The 20,852-nt window shown below is 45.7% G+C and overlaps 1 protein-coding gene across 2 annotated transcripts in view; it reads right to left on the bottom strand.

Moving 5' to 3' along the window:
* nrp2a (neuropilin 2a) overlaps nucleotides 1-2,775 on the bottom strand; it is a 59,436-nt gene extending 56,661 nt beyond the window's left edge. For both annotated transcript variants that reach the window (XM_076723229.1, XM_076723230.1), the window contains exon 1: nucleotides 1,947-2,775. In XM_076723229.1, coding sequence (XP_076579344.1) covers nucleotides 1,947-2,022 — 76 coding nt within the window. In that variant the 5' untranslated portion in view covers nucleotides 2,023-2,775. The remainder of the gene's footprint in view (nucleotides 1-1,946) is intronic.
* Between the last annotated feature and the right edge of the window lie 18,077 nt (nucleotides 2,776-20,852).

Below are 20,852 nucleotides of genomic sequence, written 5' to 3'. Positions count from 1 at the left end.
AGCCCACATCTGTCTCTGATCAGCGGGTACACAGGCAGCCAGTAAAACACACAGGCACGCACACAGACAGGAACTCAGAGGAGATGGCTGGGTTGACTGTCCTATTTAAAACAAGTAGCCTCAACAGGAAGAAGAGCCCATATGAAGGGAACAGAGCTTGGCCAGCGGGTGGTGTTGTAAAGGCTCAACAGTCATCATGGGATCATGAACAGCTTCTCACCCGCCTACTCCTGGTGAAAAGGAACCACAGCACTCCAGCCGCATGGAGATTACCATACAAAAAGCCCCAAAACTATACATCTCTTCTGGAATACTCAATGTATTATAATAGGCAGAGAAAATGTGTCAAAAAATTAGAAGTGAGAATAAGGATGATTAAGTACCACAGATATACAACATGCACAAAATTTGAATTTTGGGGTTTTGCGCAAAAATCCCACCTGGCGACAGGCGGCGAGAGCGCACATCCACGTAAAGGTGACACCCGGAGTCAAAGCATGATAGAGGCAAGAAGAAAGCTGGAGTATTTAAGTTCCTTACACGGATCAGTGAGCGAGAGGCCATGTGTCATCCCACCAGTGGCGTCACTTCTCTGTATGGTAAGCCCCTGCGTACGACCCTTTCCCACCAGCACTTCTAAACCTGTCTCTATCCTGCGCATTTTTTGGTGACACAATGAAGCAGCAGCCGATATCTGAGTCGTTGTTTTCATTATTTGATCGTCTCTATGCAAGTCACCAGATGGAACGCGGTGCTCCCTGATGTTAAATCCACATTTAATGAGGCTTCTAGATAAATTTGGCGCTGCTTCATACTTGAGCCTTGCTCTCTCAGTAGTATATCAAGTATGGACTCATTTACCACAGTGCCGTTTCCGTGCTTTACGGAAAGAATTGGCCCTGCTTAAGTGCCTTAAAGCAAGGCTCTGAGTCCCCACCAGCTGCGGGGCTGCTATTCTGTGGCTCGCCAGGCACTATAATCTCCCATCTTATTGTTACTTGATTGCAGAGAGTGCACGGAGGTGACGGCGCGCCGCCGCCTGGAGCTGCCGGCGCTCAGCCACCAGCAGCCCTGCCTTCACCCTGCACAAGGAGCACGAGGAGATAATGAAAGAGAGAGCTGGTGGCTGATGAAGATAATGATTATAGTGGCGATGATTACAGTCACAGTTGTCAAATTCTACAATGGCAGTGTAGCTTTTACGCACGGTTTCTTGGACACCGGCGAATTTGTAAAATAGCGGGTTATAGCCCAGCCTACGCCTAAAACCTGTTTTCACCCTCATGTGAAATAGCATTTTAATTAGGCGCGGGTTTGTTTATTTCCCTTGATGAATAATTAAATGAAAGAAAACCACCGGCTACTCGGGGTAAACAATGTGTGTGGATTTTCAAAAGCTTCATGCATATAATCATCTCATTCACAGTCCAGTGAACTGATGGTAGGTGCTATCCTGCTCCCAGTGCAGCTGGGACAGATACTGTAACTGTTTCCGATCTTTTAAATATTTGATGAGAGCATCTAAGTTCTTTAGTTTTAAATGTGTCACAGCTGGCTTGGCACGGGGCTGATTTAGTCACTGACTTAAAATGTAAAGTCATCATGGTTCCTGTGATTTTGATTATCAGAATCATGGAAATCCCTTGCTTTTCCCATCCCCATAGTCACCAAATTTAGGGGAAAATATCCAAGAGACTAAGGGACACATGGGTCTGGTAGACACACAATGGCTTTATTATGCCAGACACTCATGTGTGTTGAAATAATATGAGGCACATGACAAGGAGCTCATGAAATATGATTTAAAAGGGTAAGATCATTGCAATAGCCCCAGCATATTTAACTGAATGTGATGTTCAGGCTGCATTCATGCTTCTGTTTTTTGGCGTGTTTTGGTGGAGACAGACCGTGCGTGCGTCAGAATCAAAGAAGTAACTAAAGCTCACCATCTTCTCCCGTGACCCTCGATGCCAGATGACACATTGCCATTAAAAATCCAATCAACGATGACACAAAATCCATCTTGGATGACGCAGAAACTCGCGGAGAGCTTTAAGTTTCTAATGTTTCCACCTCGCAGGTTACAAATGATGCAGTTCGTCCAAAAAATCCACACCGCGTTAGGACCAAAAACCGCTGACGGCAGTCAAAACTAGACCAGTTCAGTAATAATCCCACGTCGTTTTCTAAACCATTGGTGGAGAAACTATGTGCCAACTACATGTCATTGAATAGAATTAGAGTTTTAATTGCGCAGCCCTTTAGCCTTTTAAGTCTGTCCATTTGCGGTGCCACTAAACCTCATCCGAAAATTAGTGAGCAAACTCCTTGATCAATACTGCGTGCGCTCCGCAGCTGGGAGCCGATATCTGCGCTCCGGAGGGTCTGGATAGCGGCTCCAGGGTGCGTCAAGTTCCGACTGAGAGGCTCCCAGCCCCCGTATCTTCCACTCTGCGTCCCCGCGTATTTTGCGCACACGAGGGTTGGTTCTCCTTAAGGGGCTCGGCGTTAGCAAGCTAAAGTCCCGAGAAACAGCTGCCAAAGCCTTGGAAGCCTGAGTCCGACGGTCGAAAGCTGCTTTTCAATGTGGCGCAGAAGTCAGAGAAAAATAAATAAGAGGAAGAGTTGCTTCCCATAAAGACCGCTCATGTCATGCCACCTCCTGCGGCACCGCTACTCTCTCCCGTGTGGCTCTCTCTGGTAGCGGCTCCGTACAGCCTGCGCTCCGCTCCAACACCGGCGTGTGTCCCGTGTGCGCGTCTGGGAGGCGTGTGTAGAGTGTGTGTGTGAGTGATCGCGCTTTTGAGCCGAGCAGCTATCGCGTTACAGTCACGGCGCCTCGGCTCCACCCCCTCCCGTCGGTCGCTGATTATAGGGAGGGAGCGAGAGCGCACGTGCACGCGCATCACTCTCTCTCTCTTCTGCTTTCTCCCCCTTCGCTTTCTCTCCCCCTCTCTGTCACACACACACACACACACACACACACACACACACACACACAGACGTGCATCCCCCTTCAGAAGAAACCACAGATATGAACTCATCCACAGATAAGGCCGAGATAAGACATAGGCCTATTGTAATGGTAAACCAGGGAGCAGAACTTCTCCTAGGGCTGTTTTCAAAGGAACAGAGAGGAGAGATGAGGAGTAAAAAATCCCAGAAAGAGTGAGACAGGGAGGAGTGTCTCACCCTGGAGAGTAGGGGGGGTGGTTGCACAGCGAACAGGCGCGAGGCCGCCTTTCACCGCAAAAACACATCAAACGGCCGAGCCAATGTCAAAGCCCTCAACTCAATAGAGGGAGAGCCCACCTCAGCCCTGCCCAGTCTCAGCCCTACAATCAACAGGCCTAAATACAGAGCGGGAGGCCGTGTAATGACACAGTAGTGAGCCCAAAATAATCTGCTGAGAAAGGCCTCTCCAGCGTCCAGCCCATGTGCCCTGCCTATGGCTTGTATTACCGTGTAATGTAATGGACTGGCTGAGGCCTGGCTGTATAATGAGGTACAGTATGTAGCCTCGCTGGCATCTTTATTTGGAACAGCTAGGTGCATTCCTAAAGGTCAGGACACATGGGGAACTTTTTGGGCCAGTGTAACATGCTACACACCATGCAGGGCCTTTTGCCCATATAGGTATCTGCTGTATAGGTGCATGGTGGACAGAGGGAGTGTTGATGTCTTGTAAAATGTAGACAGAGTACGATGATAAACACAGAAAAAAGAAGCTTTTACAGTCATCAGCATTTTGTTCTTGGGTTGTGACAGTCATGAGTTGTAAACAATGTCAACAAAAGACCCCAATGCCCTTGACAGAAGGTTGTATGACAGGTCTGAGTGTCACTGCCTGACTGTCTGTCTGTCACCTCAGTCAACCGTCATCCCCCGCTGCTCTACGCCCCCCAGGTTGACTAGATGCCATCAACTTGCAGCTTTCTTACAGCCTGTCAGTCATTTTTAAGCCAACCTCCAGCTCGAGGGTACGGTGGCTGTCAGACGTCACTGTGATTGGCTAAACCAGGCCTCTGGGCGGGGGCTCCACGCTGGCGTAAACCAGTTTGCCACGTGCTGTGTTGTGGAGTTGTTTATGCTTGAAAGATTGCTTTATCGTGTGCCACTCGGGTAGTATGTGTGTGTGTTTATCACTGAGAAAAAATTGATTAAACTCTTTTTGATGAGCCAGGGGTGATCTTCGCTTAACCCCCCGGAACGACCCTTTCACAGAGATAGAGAGATAAAGAGAGAGAAAACACAGCCAGTAGAAAACCTTCAAGCAGCACCAGGCCACTTTCTGTTCGGCCCCCCCCCCCCCCTCCCTGTCCCCAGGGGTCATTTGATACTCCTCTCTCCCATTTGTCAACATCTCTGCCCCCACCATCAGCTTTCAACCCCCAAAATATTGGGTCAACGCATGGCTAATGGAGGGCAACAGTGCACAAGAGAACTTGAGAAAGACAGAGATACAGAGGGAATGTTGTGGGTGGAATCTGTTTGTATTGATCCCACAGGGAAATATATACACTGCAACCTTCCTATATACAATTTTTGCCTGTATACGTACTGGCAACATGTTAAGTGCTGCACTCCACCTGTCAATCAAACTCCGGGTGACACTTTTTTTTCTCAGATTTTCCGTCGCTGAACTGTCTGTAGCTGACACACATTCAGCCACGTCGCCTATCGCGGCTCATGCAGACTGCTCGGTGCTTCTTCTGTTGAATAAAATGAGCTGCAGCAGGGAGGGGCAAAATAGGCATTTATCAAAGAGTAATGAGGGAGATTTGCTGGATATGATAGGAAACTCCTGTCCTTGCAAGCACATGGCATGCTACAGTATGAGCCCCGGCCTATGAAAAGCCACGGGACACCGCATGTCTCGGTGTCAGAGGCAGTTTAAGTGGCACGGCAGTGAAATCAAACACTTAACCTGCAGCCGCAGTATGTGAACTCCCCTTTTCCTGATGTATTTCTCCCCAGGTCCTACCATCTGTATTCCCTCTGTCGTCTCCCTGCCTCAGAATACAGTCGACAAATGGCTGCCATACAGTCCAACTCCTCACCTCAGCACACCTGGGCTGTGGTCACTCATGGGTGGCAGAGGGGAACACAACAGGGTCTTTCTCCCCCTTTTTGTCTGAGTGTGTGTGTGTGTCAGGGATTCAGAGAGGGGGGAGACAGATACCAACCACTACCATACTGCCTCTCTTATCACAACCTACCCCAGAGACTGACAGCATGACTGATAACTCTCCCTCTCTCACTCTCTTTCACCCCCCCCCCCTCTCTGTCATACACAAACACACACACACCTCTCTTTCATTCTCTCAACACATCCTCCTCCCCTCTCTCCCATCTGTGTGTTTCGCCAGTCAGCCGGCTGTAGGTTCAAGGAGGAAACTGTGTCAAAGTCTGATAGTCTTTTTGTGATCCCGGCTGAGGCCTTCAGCTTTCTTCTCTTCGTCACTGACGGACATGGCTTTAGATCTAATGTCGGGGGAGATAAGGTAGAGATAGCCTCGACTTGACCCTATCAGCATCTCCAGGGTGTGTGTATGGGCGGGGCTGTGGGCATCGTAAGCACACCAAGAATGGAGGGTCAAGGGGGGATCCCTTTGGTATTCATTGGAGTGACACCTCAGCTAGCAATACGAGAGATTTCCAAACATTTTTAGGGATAGTGGATGCACAATAATGTGATACACACACATACTAATGCACACGTTGGAGGCAGCGCTCTTTCAAAAACCTATAGAGGCGATGTATTAAAATCATGTCGCCGCTTCATCTTTAATCTCTACAACGCTCTGTTTGTTGTATTTTTATCTTCACACTTTTCTTTGCTGCTGCACTGACCCAATTTCCCCTTGGGATCATTAAAGTTTCATCTGATCTTTATCTTATAAGCGCATCTCCGTGCACACACACACACCCTCATCCGCCCCTGTGAAATTTCCCACACCAGTTCCTCCAGTGAGGAGGATCCCCTCCTTTTTCACCGGGAGGTACAAATCACAAATCTCTCCCATCTTCTGCTATTTCTAGACCGGCTGCCACTGTCGAATTCCTGATGGGCCACCCAGGCTATGGGCATGCCCTGGCCAGGGTAATAATTACACACACACGCACACACACTGCAACGCTACTGTACTGCATACACTAATCTTACTTCTGCTGTGCTGGCTGGTTGGTTGGATTGTATGAAAACATCTGGTGTCTGTCTGCTGTTTCACCACCACTCCTCCTCCTCCTCCTCCTCCTCCTCCTCCTCCTCCTCCCTCTGTGTCTATGTGTGCTTCTGTATGTCCTACCTTCAATACCAAAAACAGCTCAATCATCAAAATGCTTTCAGATGCAGTTAGAAACAGCACGCGTACCAGACAGGGAGGAAACCTCAAAGTGGAGCCGTGAAGAAATGCAGGGTTTCTGATATAAGGAGAGGCCCGGAAACACGAGGCTTCATGATCCCGCTCTGCAGACTTTTGTCCATCAGCCTTGTTGTAAGCTCTAACATCCTTAATCTGATTTTGTGGTTGCTAAGATCAGTTTGTCACCCATTCAAGCAAAAGAGATGACAAAACACTGACTGCAGTGTGGAGTCATATCCAATGAGGGCTCGTTTCAGTGCAGGATGATTCATTTGCAGTTCACAACTGAGCCTAATGGGGGCAGGCAACTGCATCAAGCCAAGGTGGTGAGGAGGCTTCAGGCAACCTCAGGAACATGGTGTACATGTAAACAAACTTGATGTTAGATTATGCATTAAAATGATTAAGATATTAAGAGCAGCATGCAGGCACTTGTGACAGCTATCTAGACAGATCTAATTTGCTTAATCGTGGCATATCCAAAGCATCTTGGAGTGCAGATAAAATAAGGCAGAATTTATTAATCATTCAGTAAATAAGTCACAGTGGATGATCAGCATTTGCCAAATGCCCTATTTTGATAAATGGGAATTTATTAACCTGCTTCAGATATGAGCTTTGCTTGTTTCACATGCAAGATGGTCGTTCGACTGTGTATCTACCCCATAGCTGTTGTCAGCCTGGTTCAAAAATGTTGTTTGCTCACTTTAATTGCGAGATGCCTGCTCTATTCCCCGGCCACCTCTTGTTTATGATACAGCATCATTATCCTCTGTATGTTGCAGAGAAGGGAGAGTGCATCTCCTCCTCCTTTGCTGTTCCACCAGGATCTATTTTACTTCTGCTCCGTCCCTTTCATCTCTTTCCACTGGCCTGCTGTGTGTCTTTATAGTCACATCAAAGTGACCTTCGCCACCCTGTTCCCTCCAAAACCCCCACCCCTCCTTTCAGTCTGGAGACCAGAGTGAAAGAGAGACACGGAGAGGGGGGCTTACTACACATATTTTCCAGGCAGCAATACAATACCTGACACATTGAGCACTTTTCAGTGAACAACGGAAATACAACTGCATGGAAACTTCAATGCAGATGTCACAGCTAATCTTTGTATGTCTTACCTAAAAACTGCTGTTGAGATCAGAAAAAGTGGGAGAAAGCCACCTCTATATGTGCATGTAAATTTGTGCATGTATGGGAGTGCGTATAACAGTGACCCCCCCCGCCCCCTCTCACACGGTGTTTGGAGGTCCCCACCCTGCTCCATCACGGCAGGAAAGAGCGCAGCATTAGGAGGCAATAATAAAAGACAAGAGGCCATTCTCCACGCCTTGTTTACTCTGCAGGGCCTTTATCACTCGGCCTCTGAAGGAAAGATCAGCGCTTGACAAACTGGGGAGAGAAAACACTGGAGGACAAGTGCATGCTAATGAGAGAGAGTTTTTTTGGTCGGGGGGAGATAAAAGTGCTGTACGGCTAGGAGCTGCTGCTCTCACAAAGTAAGGCAGAAGAAGAAGAAACATGCCTTGACTGTATGAAGTCAGGCACTTAAACATTATGTATGCATGCTGTAACTGTGACTAAAGACTTTCTGTAATATTACATCATCTAGGGCTTGTAGATTTGCCTACTTATATTGTGCATAGATTAAACTTATAGACTTTCAGCAAATGCCTTCTTTAAAGGAAAGCAATTCTATATTTCTTTCATATTTTCTGGACAACAATGCAGCTCCGTGGCACAGAGGAATAAGCTCCAGTATATCAGGTTTGGGCTACACGGGCAATGCTAGCTGGGTCATTTTCTGCTGATAATAAGGAAATATGGACTATTTAGTCTTTCACATTTCCTGTTAATGCCCATAATAAGCCGTTCCTCTTTTATTTTCTCCTATATCAACCACGTCTTTCTCCTCTCTGCTGTGTCAGCAAATGAAAATGTTGAAATAGAGTTAGATGGGAAAAGGAGAAATGAGACAAAGATGGAATTTGACTCTATAAATCGGTGAATTTTAAACATTTTTTACGCGTTTCTGAAGAAAAATCGTGCCACTGAGCCCACTGGATTAAACAGAGAAAGATAAAGACGGAGAGAAGGACAGACATGGGTGGACAGATGGGTTGAGGAAGGAGGGAGAACGAGGATGTAGGAAGAGGGAGCGAAGGGCATACAAAAGAAGAAAAGTCCCATTAACAGAGAGCGGCAAAGAGCGCAGCAGAGGAGGGCACTTAGGATAAGATGGCTGACAATTTAAAAAAAGGAAGGATCTTTGAGAAAGGCGGCTCCCTTAATGTGGTTTAACCCCAGTGCATTCACATTACCATGGTAATCTTATCAATATCGTGTGTGCGCGTGTTCGTGTGCATGTTGGAGGCAGCTAAGCACTCGGCCCCATTAGCAAAACCTAATTGACTTACAGCCTCCTGACCACAAAGGTAACATCTGTGTCAGTCGTGTAAGTGAATGCCCCATGTCACCTCACACACACACACACACACACAAACACACACAGCTTTAAATGACATTTGCTTGCACGGTGCATCCCTTTGCCACTGACTGACCTTGATATGCACCAGTGGATGCAATATGGACCACATCTTTGTCTCTTTGAGATAAGATGGAGTGGGAAATAGGGGCAAAGAGAGACGCGCTGGCATTTGTAGAACCATGTGTGAAAACTGGCATTTAACCCCATTAAACATACAGCGTCCTCCTTTTTCCCCCTTAAGTAGCTTTAAGGCTGGAAGAACCATCTTATGCCACGCTGTCAGACAGTATCACATTTATATTGTGTGTCAACATCTCAGTTTACACTTAGTCAAATAGTCAAATTGGTGTTTATACTGGCTGCTGTTTCATCAGATGTGAATATCCTGCAGATTCATATCTTGGTTCATGGTCTAAAAACACTGGATCTGCACTCAGTAGCAGCTTTCATCATGCTAAATGCAACGCAAGCTTTCCAAGTCCCTAAATCCAAGCCATGAGCCCACCATCATGACATCATCAGGGGTTATTTTCTCTCTTCAGAAATCTTCCTCCAAAGCCACAAAAGACGCTCTGCGACTCGCAGGTTGAGGAGTAATCCTCAAGAGTAAACCGATCGTCTCGTGTGAAATCAGTGGAGTGCTCTCTTAATTTCGGTGCAGGATGAGAGACAGACAGACAGACAGGGAGAAAGATGGGCAGAGCCAGATGGAGGAAGAAGGAACGGGCCGACGGATGAACAAGACAAGCCCAAGGATCCATCATTATTTAGCCATGGATATAGAATATCAAATGCAGGATAGGAGACGCCTCCATATCAGCCTGCTATTATTGAAAATGACTAATATATTCTGAAGAGAGAAAGACAGAGAGAGAAAGAGAGATGGATGAGATATGGAATCCAATGGAGGCTGACACTCAATCTTTCTGAATAGTAATCCAATAACGTCTCCTGAGTTTCCTTATGGCTAATCAATTGTGCCGCAGCGCAGAAACAAATCACCATATCGCCGAGTCAATAACCGTCAGTCATGGAAATACCTCGCCTCAACTGTCAGTGTTTATCAAGCCGGGCTGATCCTCGGCGCTCACTGAGAGGAGGGCGGCACGGGTATGTTTGGTATGCACTCTCGCAGCTCGATGAGGTGGCCCACGCTGGTTGTAATTTAGATAGCGATAAGAAAGAGATAGCAAAGTGTTATCAAACACACGGCCTGACCTCAGGTGAAGCCGAGCGCAACCCGAGATGGATGATGATCTACGGCTGACAGGGCTAACACAACAAAGAGGCCCAGCGTTGGGCACATTTTAAAGAAAATCAAAGTTTACCTTCAACATCGTGGCGACCAGTTTTCCCCTTTCCCTTGTCTGCTCCTGGTTTATGCAAATACCAATGAGCCTCACTTCACAAGACAAACACGCAGCTCTGACTTCTACAACAACTTCTGTGTCTACGCCGCCTGTGCTATCAACAGCCAGGCGCTAAAAGATGCTGTTGATGTGCATGTGTTTAAGCTGCATTGTCACTAATTAGCAAACAGTGGGCTAATTAAGTCACAGCAACAAACAGAGTATTTGCCAAAAAACCGAGCCAGTCAAATCTTCTTACCTTGCAGTCGTGGCTGGAGACAGCATCTGGCCTGCTCTGGTCACATGTTGTAAACAAACAGGCGAGTAATGCCTCAGAACTGAACTCCTGCGAGTGGGACTTCACTCCAAGTCTAAGGTCAGAGCGAGGCGTCGTCCTCGGCCCTGAAGCTGCTTCGGCTCCCACGTCTGGACCCGAGCGAGTCTGAATTTTAGAGGAAAAAAAGAAATGCATGACAGGAAATGCTCTGCCTAATTAGCTGCTCAGTTGAATACACCTGCGTCTGCAACCCACCTGCGCTGCTCAAGTTAAGGCCTGTGTTTGAAATGACTTTTTATTTGAAGGTAAATTACTTCCATAATGTTGCTTTAAAATTTACGGCTGGCACGCAGACACAGCAACTTTATCTTCCTAATTCACCGCCCACGTGCGGATTAATGCCATTAAAGCAACTCTGTGGTGTATAACTCCGGCCAGAAATATCATATCTCTTCAAAATGTGACAATAACAGACTGGACAGAAGAAGTGGGAGACTTCCAGCCAAATTGGCTTGGTGCTTCACACTGAATGAGGCAAGCTCATGTGCTCGCTGCGGCTACACGGTTAAGGTTTTCTACCATATTAATTACAGCGAGGCGAAGCTGTCGAGGGTTTACCGCCATGATGATGAATGAAACATGTGACTGCTGTCGCTGCCAAACCACGCTTGACTCATGTTTGGCTCTGACCTAGATTATTCTAGGAGTTGACTATTTTAAATTTCTGTCTGAAGCAGGTTACAGTAATATACAGCCCAGTGATGGGAGGCCATTTTTGGATTCTGGGGGAAAATGTTCGCGATAAGAGGCTTTTGACTTTGCCTCCTTACTGAGAGGATGGATACACTGGAAATCAACATACCGCCTTAAAACCAGCGGCCTAGTGACCCTACATTGAAATTCAATAACTACCACGCAGAAGCATGTTATGAATGTGTATTTTAAAAACTCAAATCCTCTTTTTAAATTGGTGATTTAATAGCGTTTTTCATTTGCTTCAATTGGCAGATAGTGTCAAGAGAAAATGTCTGACTTGTATTTCTAAAGTGGGGCTTTGTTAAGTAATAAGAAAAGCTTCATAAGTGAAGCTCTTTTGTAACCAGATTAACAGAATCCTCGTCTGCTTTAATACTAGGACTCCACAGCCTTTAATTATACGCTATCATCAAGAGAGCTCAACTTTCTAACCTGTCGTTCTTCCTTTAAATGGCGAGTAAATCCCATCTAAAATAAAGATAGCAGCAGAATTATGTGTTGTTTTTATCGTTATGTGTATCACGGATACCTCGCTCAGATCAGTCCTGATATCAAGCATCAGATGGAAAATCAGTTTTAGTATCTTGGTCTAACTGTTTTAAATTCTCTCCTCCAGAAGCAACAAGATTATAAGATAATTGTGTATTCAGAGCCGAAGAGACAAACCAGAGCTGACGGCATCCTAAAAATACTGTTGACACTTGATGAATATCCACCTCTGTAGCACATTTCAGTACTTGTTGATGTCATATTTTCACTCCCAGCAACGTGAAAAGTGTTCTACTTTGGTGCATTGTACGTACATGGGCCTCATGCTGGTAATGAACTCTGAGCTGGGCTACATCTGACTTTAAAATAAAGCTCCTGTGGTGCCAAATTGACATAATGGGAATCTACCCCGAGGTCAAAAGTCTAGCGAAATAATAGTATTTATGTCTTAATGAGTTATCAATTAATTAGTAAATTATTGAGTCTCCTCGAGGCAGCTTTGGCTGATTGGCTGACCTAATATTCACTTTGCTGATCTTTAAAGCAGACTGACTGAGAGAAGATGAGATGAGAAATGTTAAGTTTGATTCTGCCTTTATTCCCATCACTGCTATTTACCACCACCACACCTCCAGAAGTGCATCTGAACAGCTCATCGCCTCATTCAGCACGACTCTTTCATTTTCTGAATGAAACACTCGACACAAAAGCTTTGTCTCATTCATTTCTGATCGGAAGCGACTCTGTCAGCTCCGTTGCCTCTTTTGGCCACCGTGCAGCTCAATTTAAGACAGTCAGTTGACTCAAAATGCTCAAAACAGGTGTCTAATTTGAATAGTTTTTCTTATAAAAAGAAGCTAAATCATCTATTTTCCCTAAACACTGACGGCTGAGATGTTCCAATGTCGCAGACAGTTTTCTATTAACATTCTAATTAGTGAAAAGCTGCTAAGTATACACGTTAAATCCTGAGAGTCCGATACAGCGTGTGTCAATGTTCGCTTTGGATACTCTTGAGATTCGTTCTGTATCAGACTTGAGATTTGGAAGCATCTCTGTTGGTTTGGCTGGGGCAGCGCTGGCTCGTGCGTTTGCGTGTGTGCGCGCCATCTGTAAGTCAGCGAAGTGAAAAGTGTGTGGTTTTATGGTTACGAGCCCAGTCGACTGTCAGATGGGGCTCAGTGGCTGTTAACCCGATGTCACAGGAGTGAGGGAAGTTCTTAAAGAAGTTGATTTGACTTGGAAACAGTCACCTAATTAGCTGGATATTTTGACTGCATAAAAAAATACGATTGATTAAGAGTCAATAGCTTTTATTACTTGCAGTGTGTGTGTGTGTGTGTGTGTGTGTGTGTGTGTGAGTGAAAGGAGCAGTGATAGCGTTGCTTATGTAAAAGCATTATCTTCCTTTCCCTTTCTTTCCCCTTCTCCACCTCTCACCTCTGTTTCTTTTGAAGAGCAAACAACAATGGCACCATTAAGTGTCTGAAGGGGGGTCTTTGATGTGAATGGACCCTAAATGGTCCTTTCAACAGCCAGTCAGGGGAGGGGGGGGAGGGGTGAGGTGAGGAGAGGGGAGTCAAGCAGTTGTAATGAAGACCTGTCTAAAAAGTTTTAATATAATTTAACTGAACATATTACTTTTAATTATCATTAACTTCAATGAGAAAGTCAAAGGGCATCTATATCTCCTCTATACAATAATTTTATACGTGCAAAACAACCCTGACAATCATTTTGATTGATATATGGCGAGCACCCTAACTTACTCCCTCCCCCCATGTCTCCCCATTAATATCATTTCCCAAGTGCAGATCCATCTCCTGTATTTTGTCAAACCGTGTCAAAATCGCCCCAAGTCACCCGCCAACAAGCAAAGACCTCTCAATATAAACTGCACAAGCTGTCAATCATTTGGCTGCACAGCCCCATCAGATACAACTGGCAGACAGTGCGTTCCAAGATACAGAGTGTAGTACATCACTTTGTTTGGGAATGCACTGAGCGGGATCTCAGCAGCCATTACACTGAGAGCTCAGGACATCCAACAGGGAGCTTCATCATCCGGTGAAGGAAGCCCCGTGTTGGACAAGTCGGGGTATTTTCTCTCCATTGTCTGCACTTCAGAAGAACAATCCACTGCAGGCGGCAGGCTGGGAGGCGATGGGACCTCGTGAGCCAGTGAGCTGAGAGATGTCTCAACTCCAAATGCTGCATCCTGCAGAGACGAGAAGCATCACAAAGGGGGTGCGTCGTCCCCGGTGGAAAGCCAGTTTGGAGCAACAACCTCTTTAAGAGAGCTTTAACATGAACTGAACAACATAAACTCTGTCAAAGCTACTGTATTGATTGCTCCTTTAAAGACTAAGATTAGGTAAAGATTGTGGTACAGGTTATGTGCAGGTGTGTGATGGAAGGCAAACTCTGAGCTCCTGTATGACAGCCAGATGTGCCCATCCACCAGCCTGACCTTAACTCCCATATTTCCTACATACAGGGCACCTCTTGCCCGCTGTGTGCAGGAATAGCAACCTGCACAGCACAAGTTGGTTCAGATAATGGATGAACAGCCTTATCGTGTTGGGTAAACACTCTGAATTCAACATGGGAATAAATGAAGTTGTGATCAAAATGGCCTCCAGAGCAAAAGCAGGATTGGACCATCAGGAAATGGTATCAGACCAGACAGAAAAAAAAGAAAATCTGGCTTGAACCGAAGTTGTCGCTGTGTTCGCCATTGCCACCCTGCAGCTCTTCTCAGGCGAGTACCATTATGCTGAACCAGGCCTTTTCACAGGAAATAAACCAGAGATGAATTTATATTGTTTTTTTTTTTTGACTATATGGTGATGATCTGTATCACTGAGCATGAATGAGAAGGGGCCTGGAATCAGAAAAAGGGAGGTGGGTGATAAGAAATGAAGAAAAAGACACAGGAAAAGAGGGAAGATAGAGGAAAGGGAAGAAAAAATCATAATGTAAGGAGGGCAGGAAGACGGAGAGAGAAACTGTCATATCTCTGCTGTAATAGGCGAAGGGAGCCTTTGCTGATTGGAGTTGCCATGGCAATGGCTGGCACCTAGCGTATGTGTGTGTCTGTGTGCGTGATTGTATTTGTGTGTGGAGGGTTTTGTGTGTGTGAATGTGCTTCTGAGCATCTGGAAATGTTTGTGAGTGTGTGCATGTGCGTGCGTGTGTGGAGGTGGGGGATTGAATGGGGGATCTTGTTGGGGGATTATCAGTGTTGTCAAAGGCAAATGAGGAAGGGGACCAGAGAGGCACAACAAAGCACTGCTAGCCCGCTCTGTGGATGGCAAGCACGCTGTAAACACACAACCAGGAGAGAGAGAGAGAGAGATGTTGATCTTTTACACTGATGCACTGGCAACACTGTCCTTAACTTTCATGCAGCTCAGCATGTCGAACTGATTGAATTTGAAATGGGACGACGGAGGGAGGCAGAGACAGACGAGAGCCAGAAAGAGAGACGGCTTGGATGCCCACATGTAGGAATAAATGTTTGTCCAAATCTTCAGACGGCACCACAGTTGTCTGCTTGAACGCAAGCCTCTTCCTGCCAGAGAGTCTCGCTGACATCAGCCAAGTTAGGGAGAACTTAGCATGCAATAAATTGTGGAAAAATAAAAAGCGGATGCACAGTCCCGACTCAAATTTGCAAATGCACACATGCATGTGAGGGGGGATGTGTGGGAAAGTACTCCCTGACATCAAACAGGACGCACAGATAGAAAGGAAAATGTCGAAAATCTGGCCCATAACAATAACGTGTGGGCTGTCAATGCAACACACACACAAACAAAACATACAAGTTGTGAACCATATTGAGTGTATCCACAATGCACTCGCTCTCTGACAGCGATGCACACACAGCCCACGCTCCTCCTGCACAGGTAATGACTGCAGCCAGACTCATTATTTTCAATCCCAGGTTCCAGGGTGGTTACCACATAAAGGTCACGACAATAGCCTCTAATTGTTTTCGGGAGTCACAAAGCTGTTTGTCGAAACGTCTAAGCCAGCACCTCGTGTGTCATGCTCATTATTAATAATGGCCACAGCGCAGCGGCATCTCACACCCTGCGCGGGGTCAATATGCCTTCAGTCCGAGCAAGCCAAACTTCAAAACTGGAGACGGTTAGGCAGCAGGCTGGATGCCACGCTGCTACAGAATGGTGGCTGTGTTGAGTCTTTTGGTCCGACCGTGTCCTGAACTGTAAATCTGCAGTGGATCTAAAATGCACGTCGCACAGATCGTCTGTCCGTTAAAGAGTGAAATCCTTCAATGTTCTCTTGACAAACTTTGGATTCTTGTGGGTGGCACTCAATTTCCTATGTCTTATAAGCGTCGGTGGGTGTTGCTGTTCTTCTATTTCATTCAAAATGCATCATTTGCAGCGTGTCAAGGGACCTCCCAAGAGCATAGGCACCAGTCAAACACAGGGTATTAAGAAGGCTATAGGCTGAGCTGCTAATCTGTGGTAGACAGGTGCAGGTGAGACTAGTAGGGAAGTTTTGATTGAATCATTTTCGTGTTGCAGCGTTGTGAGTATTTGAGGTTAAATTGTTCCTTAGTTGCAATAACTTTCCAGATGCATCGAGACTTTTGCTGTGTGCTGTTGCACTGAGTAAGCTGCCAAGTTTTTCCTGCAGTGTCACCAAGACGAATCCCCGCGCAGCTAACTGACTGTGATTACAGGGCTTTTAATATCCATGGCATGAAGAAATAAATGACAGCACAAACCTGTCATTACAACAGGCCAGTTTCAGTTTACACTCTGAATTCCTGCTGAGTAAATACAACAATCTGCCTGAGCCTGTTGTCATTTCACCTCCACTTCAAATCCTCAGCCGCTGTGGGAAAGTGCTCGCGTTCATAAATCATTCACTTGTTATTCTGCAACCCAGATATGGAAGAGACGACTGCATCGCAGGCTACAGCCTCCTATCCCACATTACATCCGTCTCTGCTCGCCGCGACTGTGATAGAAAATCCGGCGCAAGTTTCCAACTTAGTAAATGTCAATCTCACAGAGGTTTTGTGAGGAGACTTGCTTCCACGTGGCCACAATAGGCTTTTTATGACAGCCTCAGTACCATGATAATTAGGCAGAGGTTGGAGAGGGAGGCTAAAACTGGCACGCCATTTGCAGTGTTTGCATGTGTGTGCGCGAGTGCACATGGTGGTGGTGGGGAGGGAAACTGAGCTGATCCGCAGCACACAATGGACTGGCAGCTGCTGTAAACGATAGCAAGGTCATCACTGCTGCAGCCGCTTGATCAGGAGTGTGTGTGTGTGTGAGAGAGAGAGTGTGTGATGGAGAGAGAGCAGAGTTGGCAAGTGTGTGAGAGAGTGTAGCTGCATTTCCATCCATTTGTGGAAGGTTTTTAAGAGGACTTTTTGAACTTTGCTCATAAAATCCAAATGAAGGGCACTTCCATCAGCCTCACTGTAGCATATAAAACATCTCACAGGTGACATATGGTAGGTGTGTCGATGGGATTAATACATACTTTAGCTGTTTAAGAGGAAGACGTAGCTCAGTCAGATAAGAGAAAACAACTACACAGAGAAAAACGCATCAAGGAACTGTTTACAACTGGCAGAGACACTGAATTGCTTTTCATGTTTCACGTGGAGACTGTTATGAGAATATCTGGGATCACAGTCAAAACAGCTCATCAGTCATGTTGCTGTCTGTTCGCTGTCCATTCAAAGCATCAGCTCCTCGGTGACAAAAGCAAAAACACGCTGGAGCAAGCAGAAATTGTCTCTCTTTTTTTTTTTAAGTCAGTTTTTTCTTCTCCACTAGAGTTTTTTTCCCTAATGTGACACTTCATGATGTGCAAAAACAGAAAAAAAAAACACTGGCTGGTGTGTGAGCAGGGTGCGAAACAGAGAAAACAGAGACGTGTGCACAAACAGAGGAACAGACCGTACCTGTGAGCTGATGCTTCTGACAGACAGTGAAGTTACCGGTCGTCCGTGATGGAGACTCTGACCCGTAAGTCAGCTCCTAAATCAGCCGTTTCCTGTTTGCTGACTGAGAAATGCGCACAAACCGAGACCGCCAGCTCAAAACATTTGGTTTGAACCCTCGATTGAAAGGCCTCGCTCACAAGCACAGGTGTTTCCACTCACTCCGGCTGATTGGACCTCTGCTCGGGGTGAATGTGGGCGGGGTCATGCAGGAAATAATGTGAGGTCACCTTGATTCATGTACCAAAAAGAGAGATCAAGTTTAAGTTCTGTCCTAACAGTAAACATCAAGCAGCCCTGCGAATAGCTTGAATCAGGCACATTGAGTTAAACCACCTGTGTGGGTCGAACACAGGTGTGTCGGGCTCGTATAGACCATAATGAAAATAATGCTGGATGCTTGATCCTGTGGTTCAACAGTGGAAAACAACGCAGAAGGACAGAGTTGGGTGATAATACTCTGCGGGTTTGTCACGATGAGCGATCACTTTCACACTGCACATTTTACATTCATTACACAGTCATTTGATCCATTGTACACACAAAAATATTGATTACTGCAGCTTCGGAGCTTATGTTTGCTCCCTCCTCGCACGGGTCACAGTCCACCGACCCTCGGTTCACCGTGGAGGATGGAGCAGATGTCCGTTCTTCCTTATTGACGAGGCAGTGAAGTCACTGTTGGAGCGCTCTTCATCACAATCCTCTTGCTCAAATCATGAAAGATGAAATCGTCAAGTTGAACAGTTCACATGGATTTTGTGTACTTTTAATGCGGATGGAAGAAATTTAATAAGACACTGCCACTTCAAAGATAAAAATAGATGATTTATTATAGTTTTGCACATGTTTTCCAGTGTCTGCCTAAAGTATTCACACGCCTCGACATGATCCGACCGATGCTCAGTGTGTTTTCTACTACAGCCCCCTTCATGAATAACAAACAGCACTGTTTAATTTTTTATCGTCATCTTTGCAATGATCATGAGAAAGAAGTCTGGATTTAATGAACTCTGGAATGTAAGTAACAAATACAGAGGAGCGGGGCGGGAGAACGGCTGCACCAGACAATTGAGCGCAACAGCAACATGAAGAATAAAATTCCAGCATGTAAACAGAGAAGCAGGGTATTGAAAATGTCACATTAGCTATATTTATTAAAATCTCCCTGCTATGCCTCACTGTGCTCTAGATTTCCTTCTGGTGCGATAAGTTTTTTAATGAATTGGCCGGCATCCAGCAGCACAATATTACCCCAACAATAGCAGCCTTCGCACGGCGCTGAATATCTGATGGGCTCTGCCGATTTCTCTGCTGATGTGGGGCGCTAAATACAGAGATGCCATTAGTGTGGACCAGGCAGTCCCAGGCCATTATCTTTGCAATGCCATCTTGACATAAACATTTTGGAGGCAATTAAAGATTATACCATGTGTATGTGCATGCGTTTGTGTGTGTAGCTGTCAAAGAGCTATTACGGTGACAATGTCCTCAATGTTCCTTCATATCAGAGGAGACCGTCATGTTTCACAATTTGATTAATGTGTTTTCAGAAGGACACGTGCAGCGTGCAGGGACGTCGTTGCAGAAACCCACGCACAAAAACACACACAAACAGAAAAAAAGAGAAAAACACACACACACACACACACACACACACACACACACACACACAGAGATGAGATGGATGTGAGGCAGTAAATGGTTCTTAATTGATGCACTACATCCTTTGTTTCATTATTTACAGGCTTGCCTCATTATTCTAACATTCCCAACTCTAAGTACTCCACAGAGCTGCTTCCATGATATAAACAAATAAAAACAGAGCCCAGAATAGCAAATGACCCAACTTCATCATTATGGAAAGATGGTGTGTGTTTGTGTGCGCGGTGGATTTTATAGAATTTTTACGAGTGTGACAGTATGCAAAGAACATCCTCGGTTACGATTTTATGAGTGACCATAATTGGAAAAGCGTGTGCTTTATGCATGAACGTTTGTGTATGCATAATTGTCCTTTGGTTGTTAATGTCAGAGGCCTCAGACTAAGTTCACACAAAGTTTGCTTTGTATGTGTGAAAAAGACATGATGAGTCTGTTTTAGAAATCATCATCATTCACCTCCCACAGCAGCCGTAACGCGCCTTAAATTACCTGGCTGCACATCGATACCTCCGCTGCTCCCCATGCATGTCAGTTTTGCTAATTGTGTCGCATCAGCAATGTTTTCCAACAACACTGGAGAAAAAACACACACACACACAGACACACACAGGGAAATTGGCTGCAGCCTAACTGAACTTTTCATTATTAGATTCCATCTTTCCACCTTATCTGACTCTTGGATTGCTCTAGAAAACCCAGGCCTTCTTTTTGAAACAGCAGTTCATGTGTGCATGTATGCACCCTTTACACATCTGGTCCCTGCGCTCTGTGATCAGCGCCACTGGAATCCTAAACGAGAGGATCACGGAGTTGTCGTCTTTACCGCCACGCAGCTTCTGAACCCCAAAAAGCTCGATTTTTAGGTGCATAAAACTTCGTCAAAAGGCTAAAACAGAGAGGAAAAGATGCAGATTTAGCCAGTTTAAAAGTGTATAACAGCAGCGCAGACACCTATGTGCTGTAAACCATTACTTCTTTAAAAAGAAAGGTGTTAATATGTCTCATAATGCTAATAATAAGCTGCAGTCTGCTTTACTTTCCTGCCAGCAGTCATCTTATATGAGTGGGCGTAGATTTTTCCAAATAATTAAATGTCGCCTTGGAGGGAAAAAGCGAAACCTGTAAAAATACAATTAAATTCAATGAATGTTTTTAAAAAGTGTGCATTTTTACTGTATGTGCGATCACATCTGGGCGTGAGTGAGATCACATTATTCTGACGTGTGCGTGTGACACCTCGGGGCAGGCCTTAATTGAAGCAGGGTGCGGTGCCAGACCAGCCATTATGGGGCTGAATCTTGATCTAATCTGCAGAGTTAGTGGCCTTAAATAGATAATGCTCCTGTACTGGGGTTCAGTCACTAGGGAGGCTGAACATATGGTCCATGTGAGCATGTGTGTGTGTGTGTGAGAGAGAGAGAGAGGGAGAGGGAGAGGGTGCATGTGTGTGTACATATACAGGAGTAGA

Source organism: Chaetodon auriga, chromosome 23, assembly GCF_051107435.1.
Source record: "Chaetodon auriga isolate fChaAug3 chromosome 23, fChaAug3.hap1, whole genome shotgun sequence".
Taxonomy (NCBI): Eukaryota; Metazoa; Chordata; class Actinopteri; order Chaetodontiformes; family Chaetodontidae; genus Chaetodon; species Chaetodon auriga.
The sequence above is the reverse complement of the archived record's forward strand: the minus strand, read 5'-3'. Positions and strand labels throughout refer to the sequence as shown.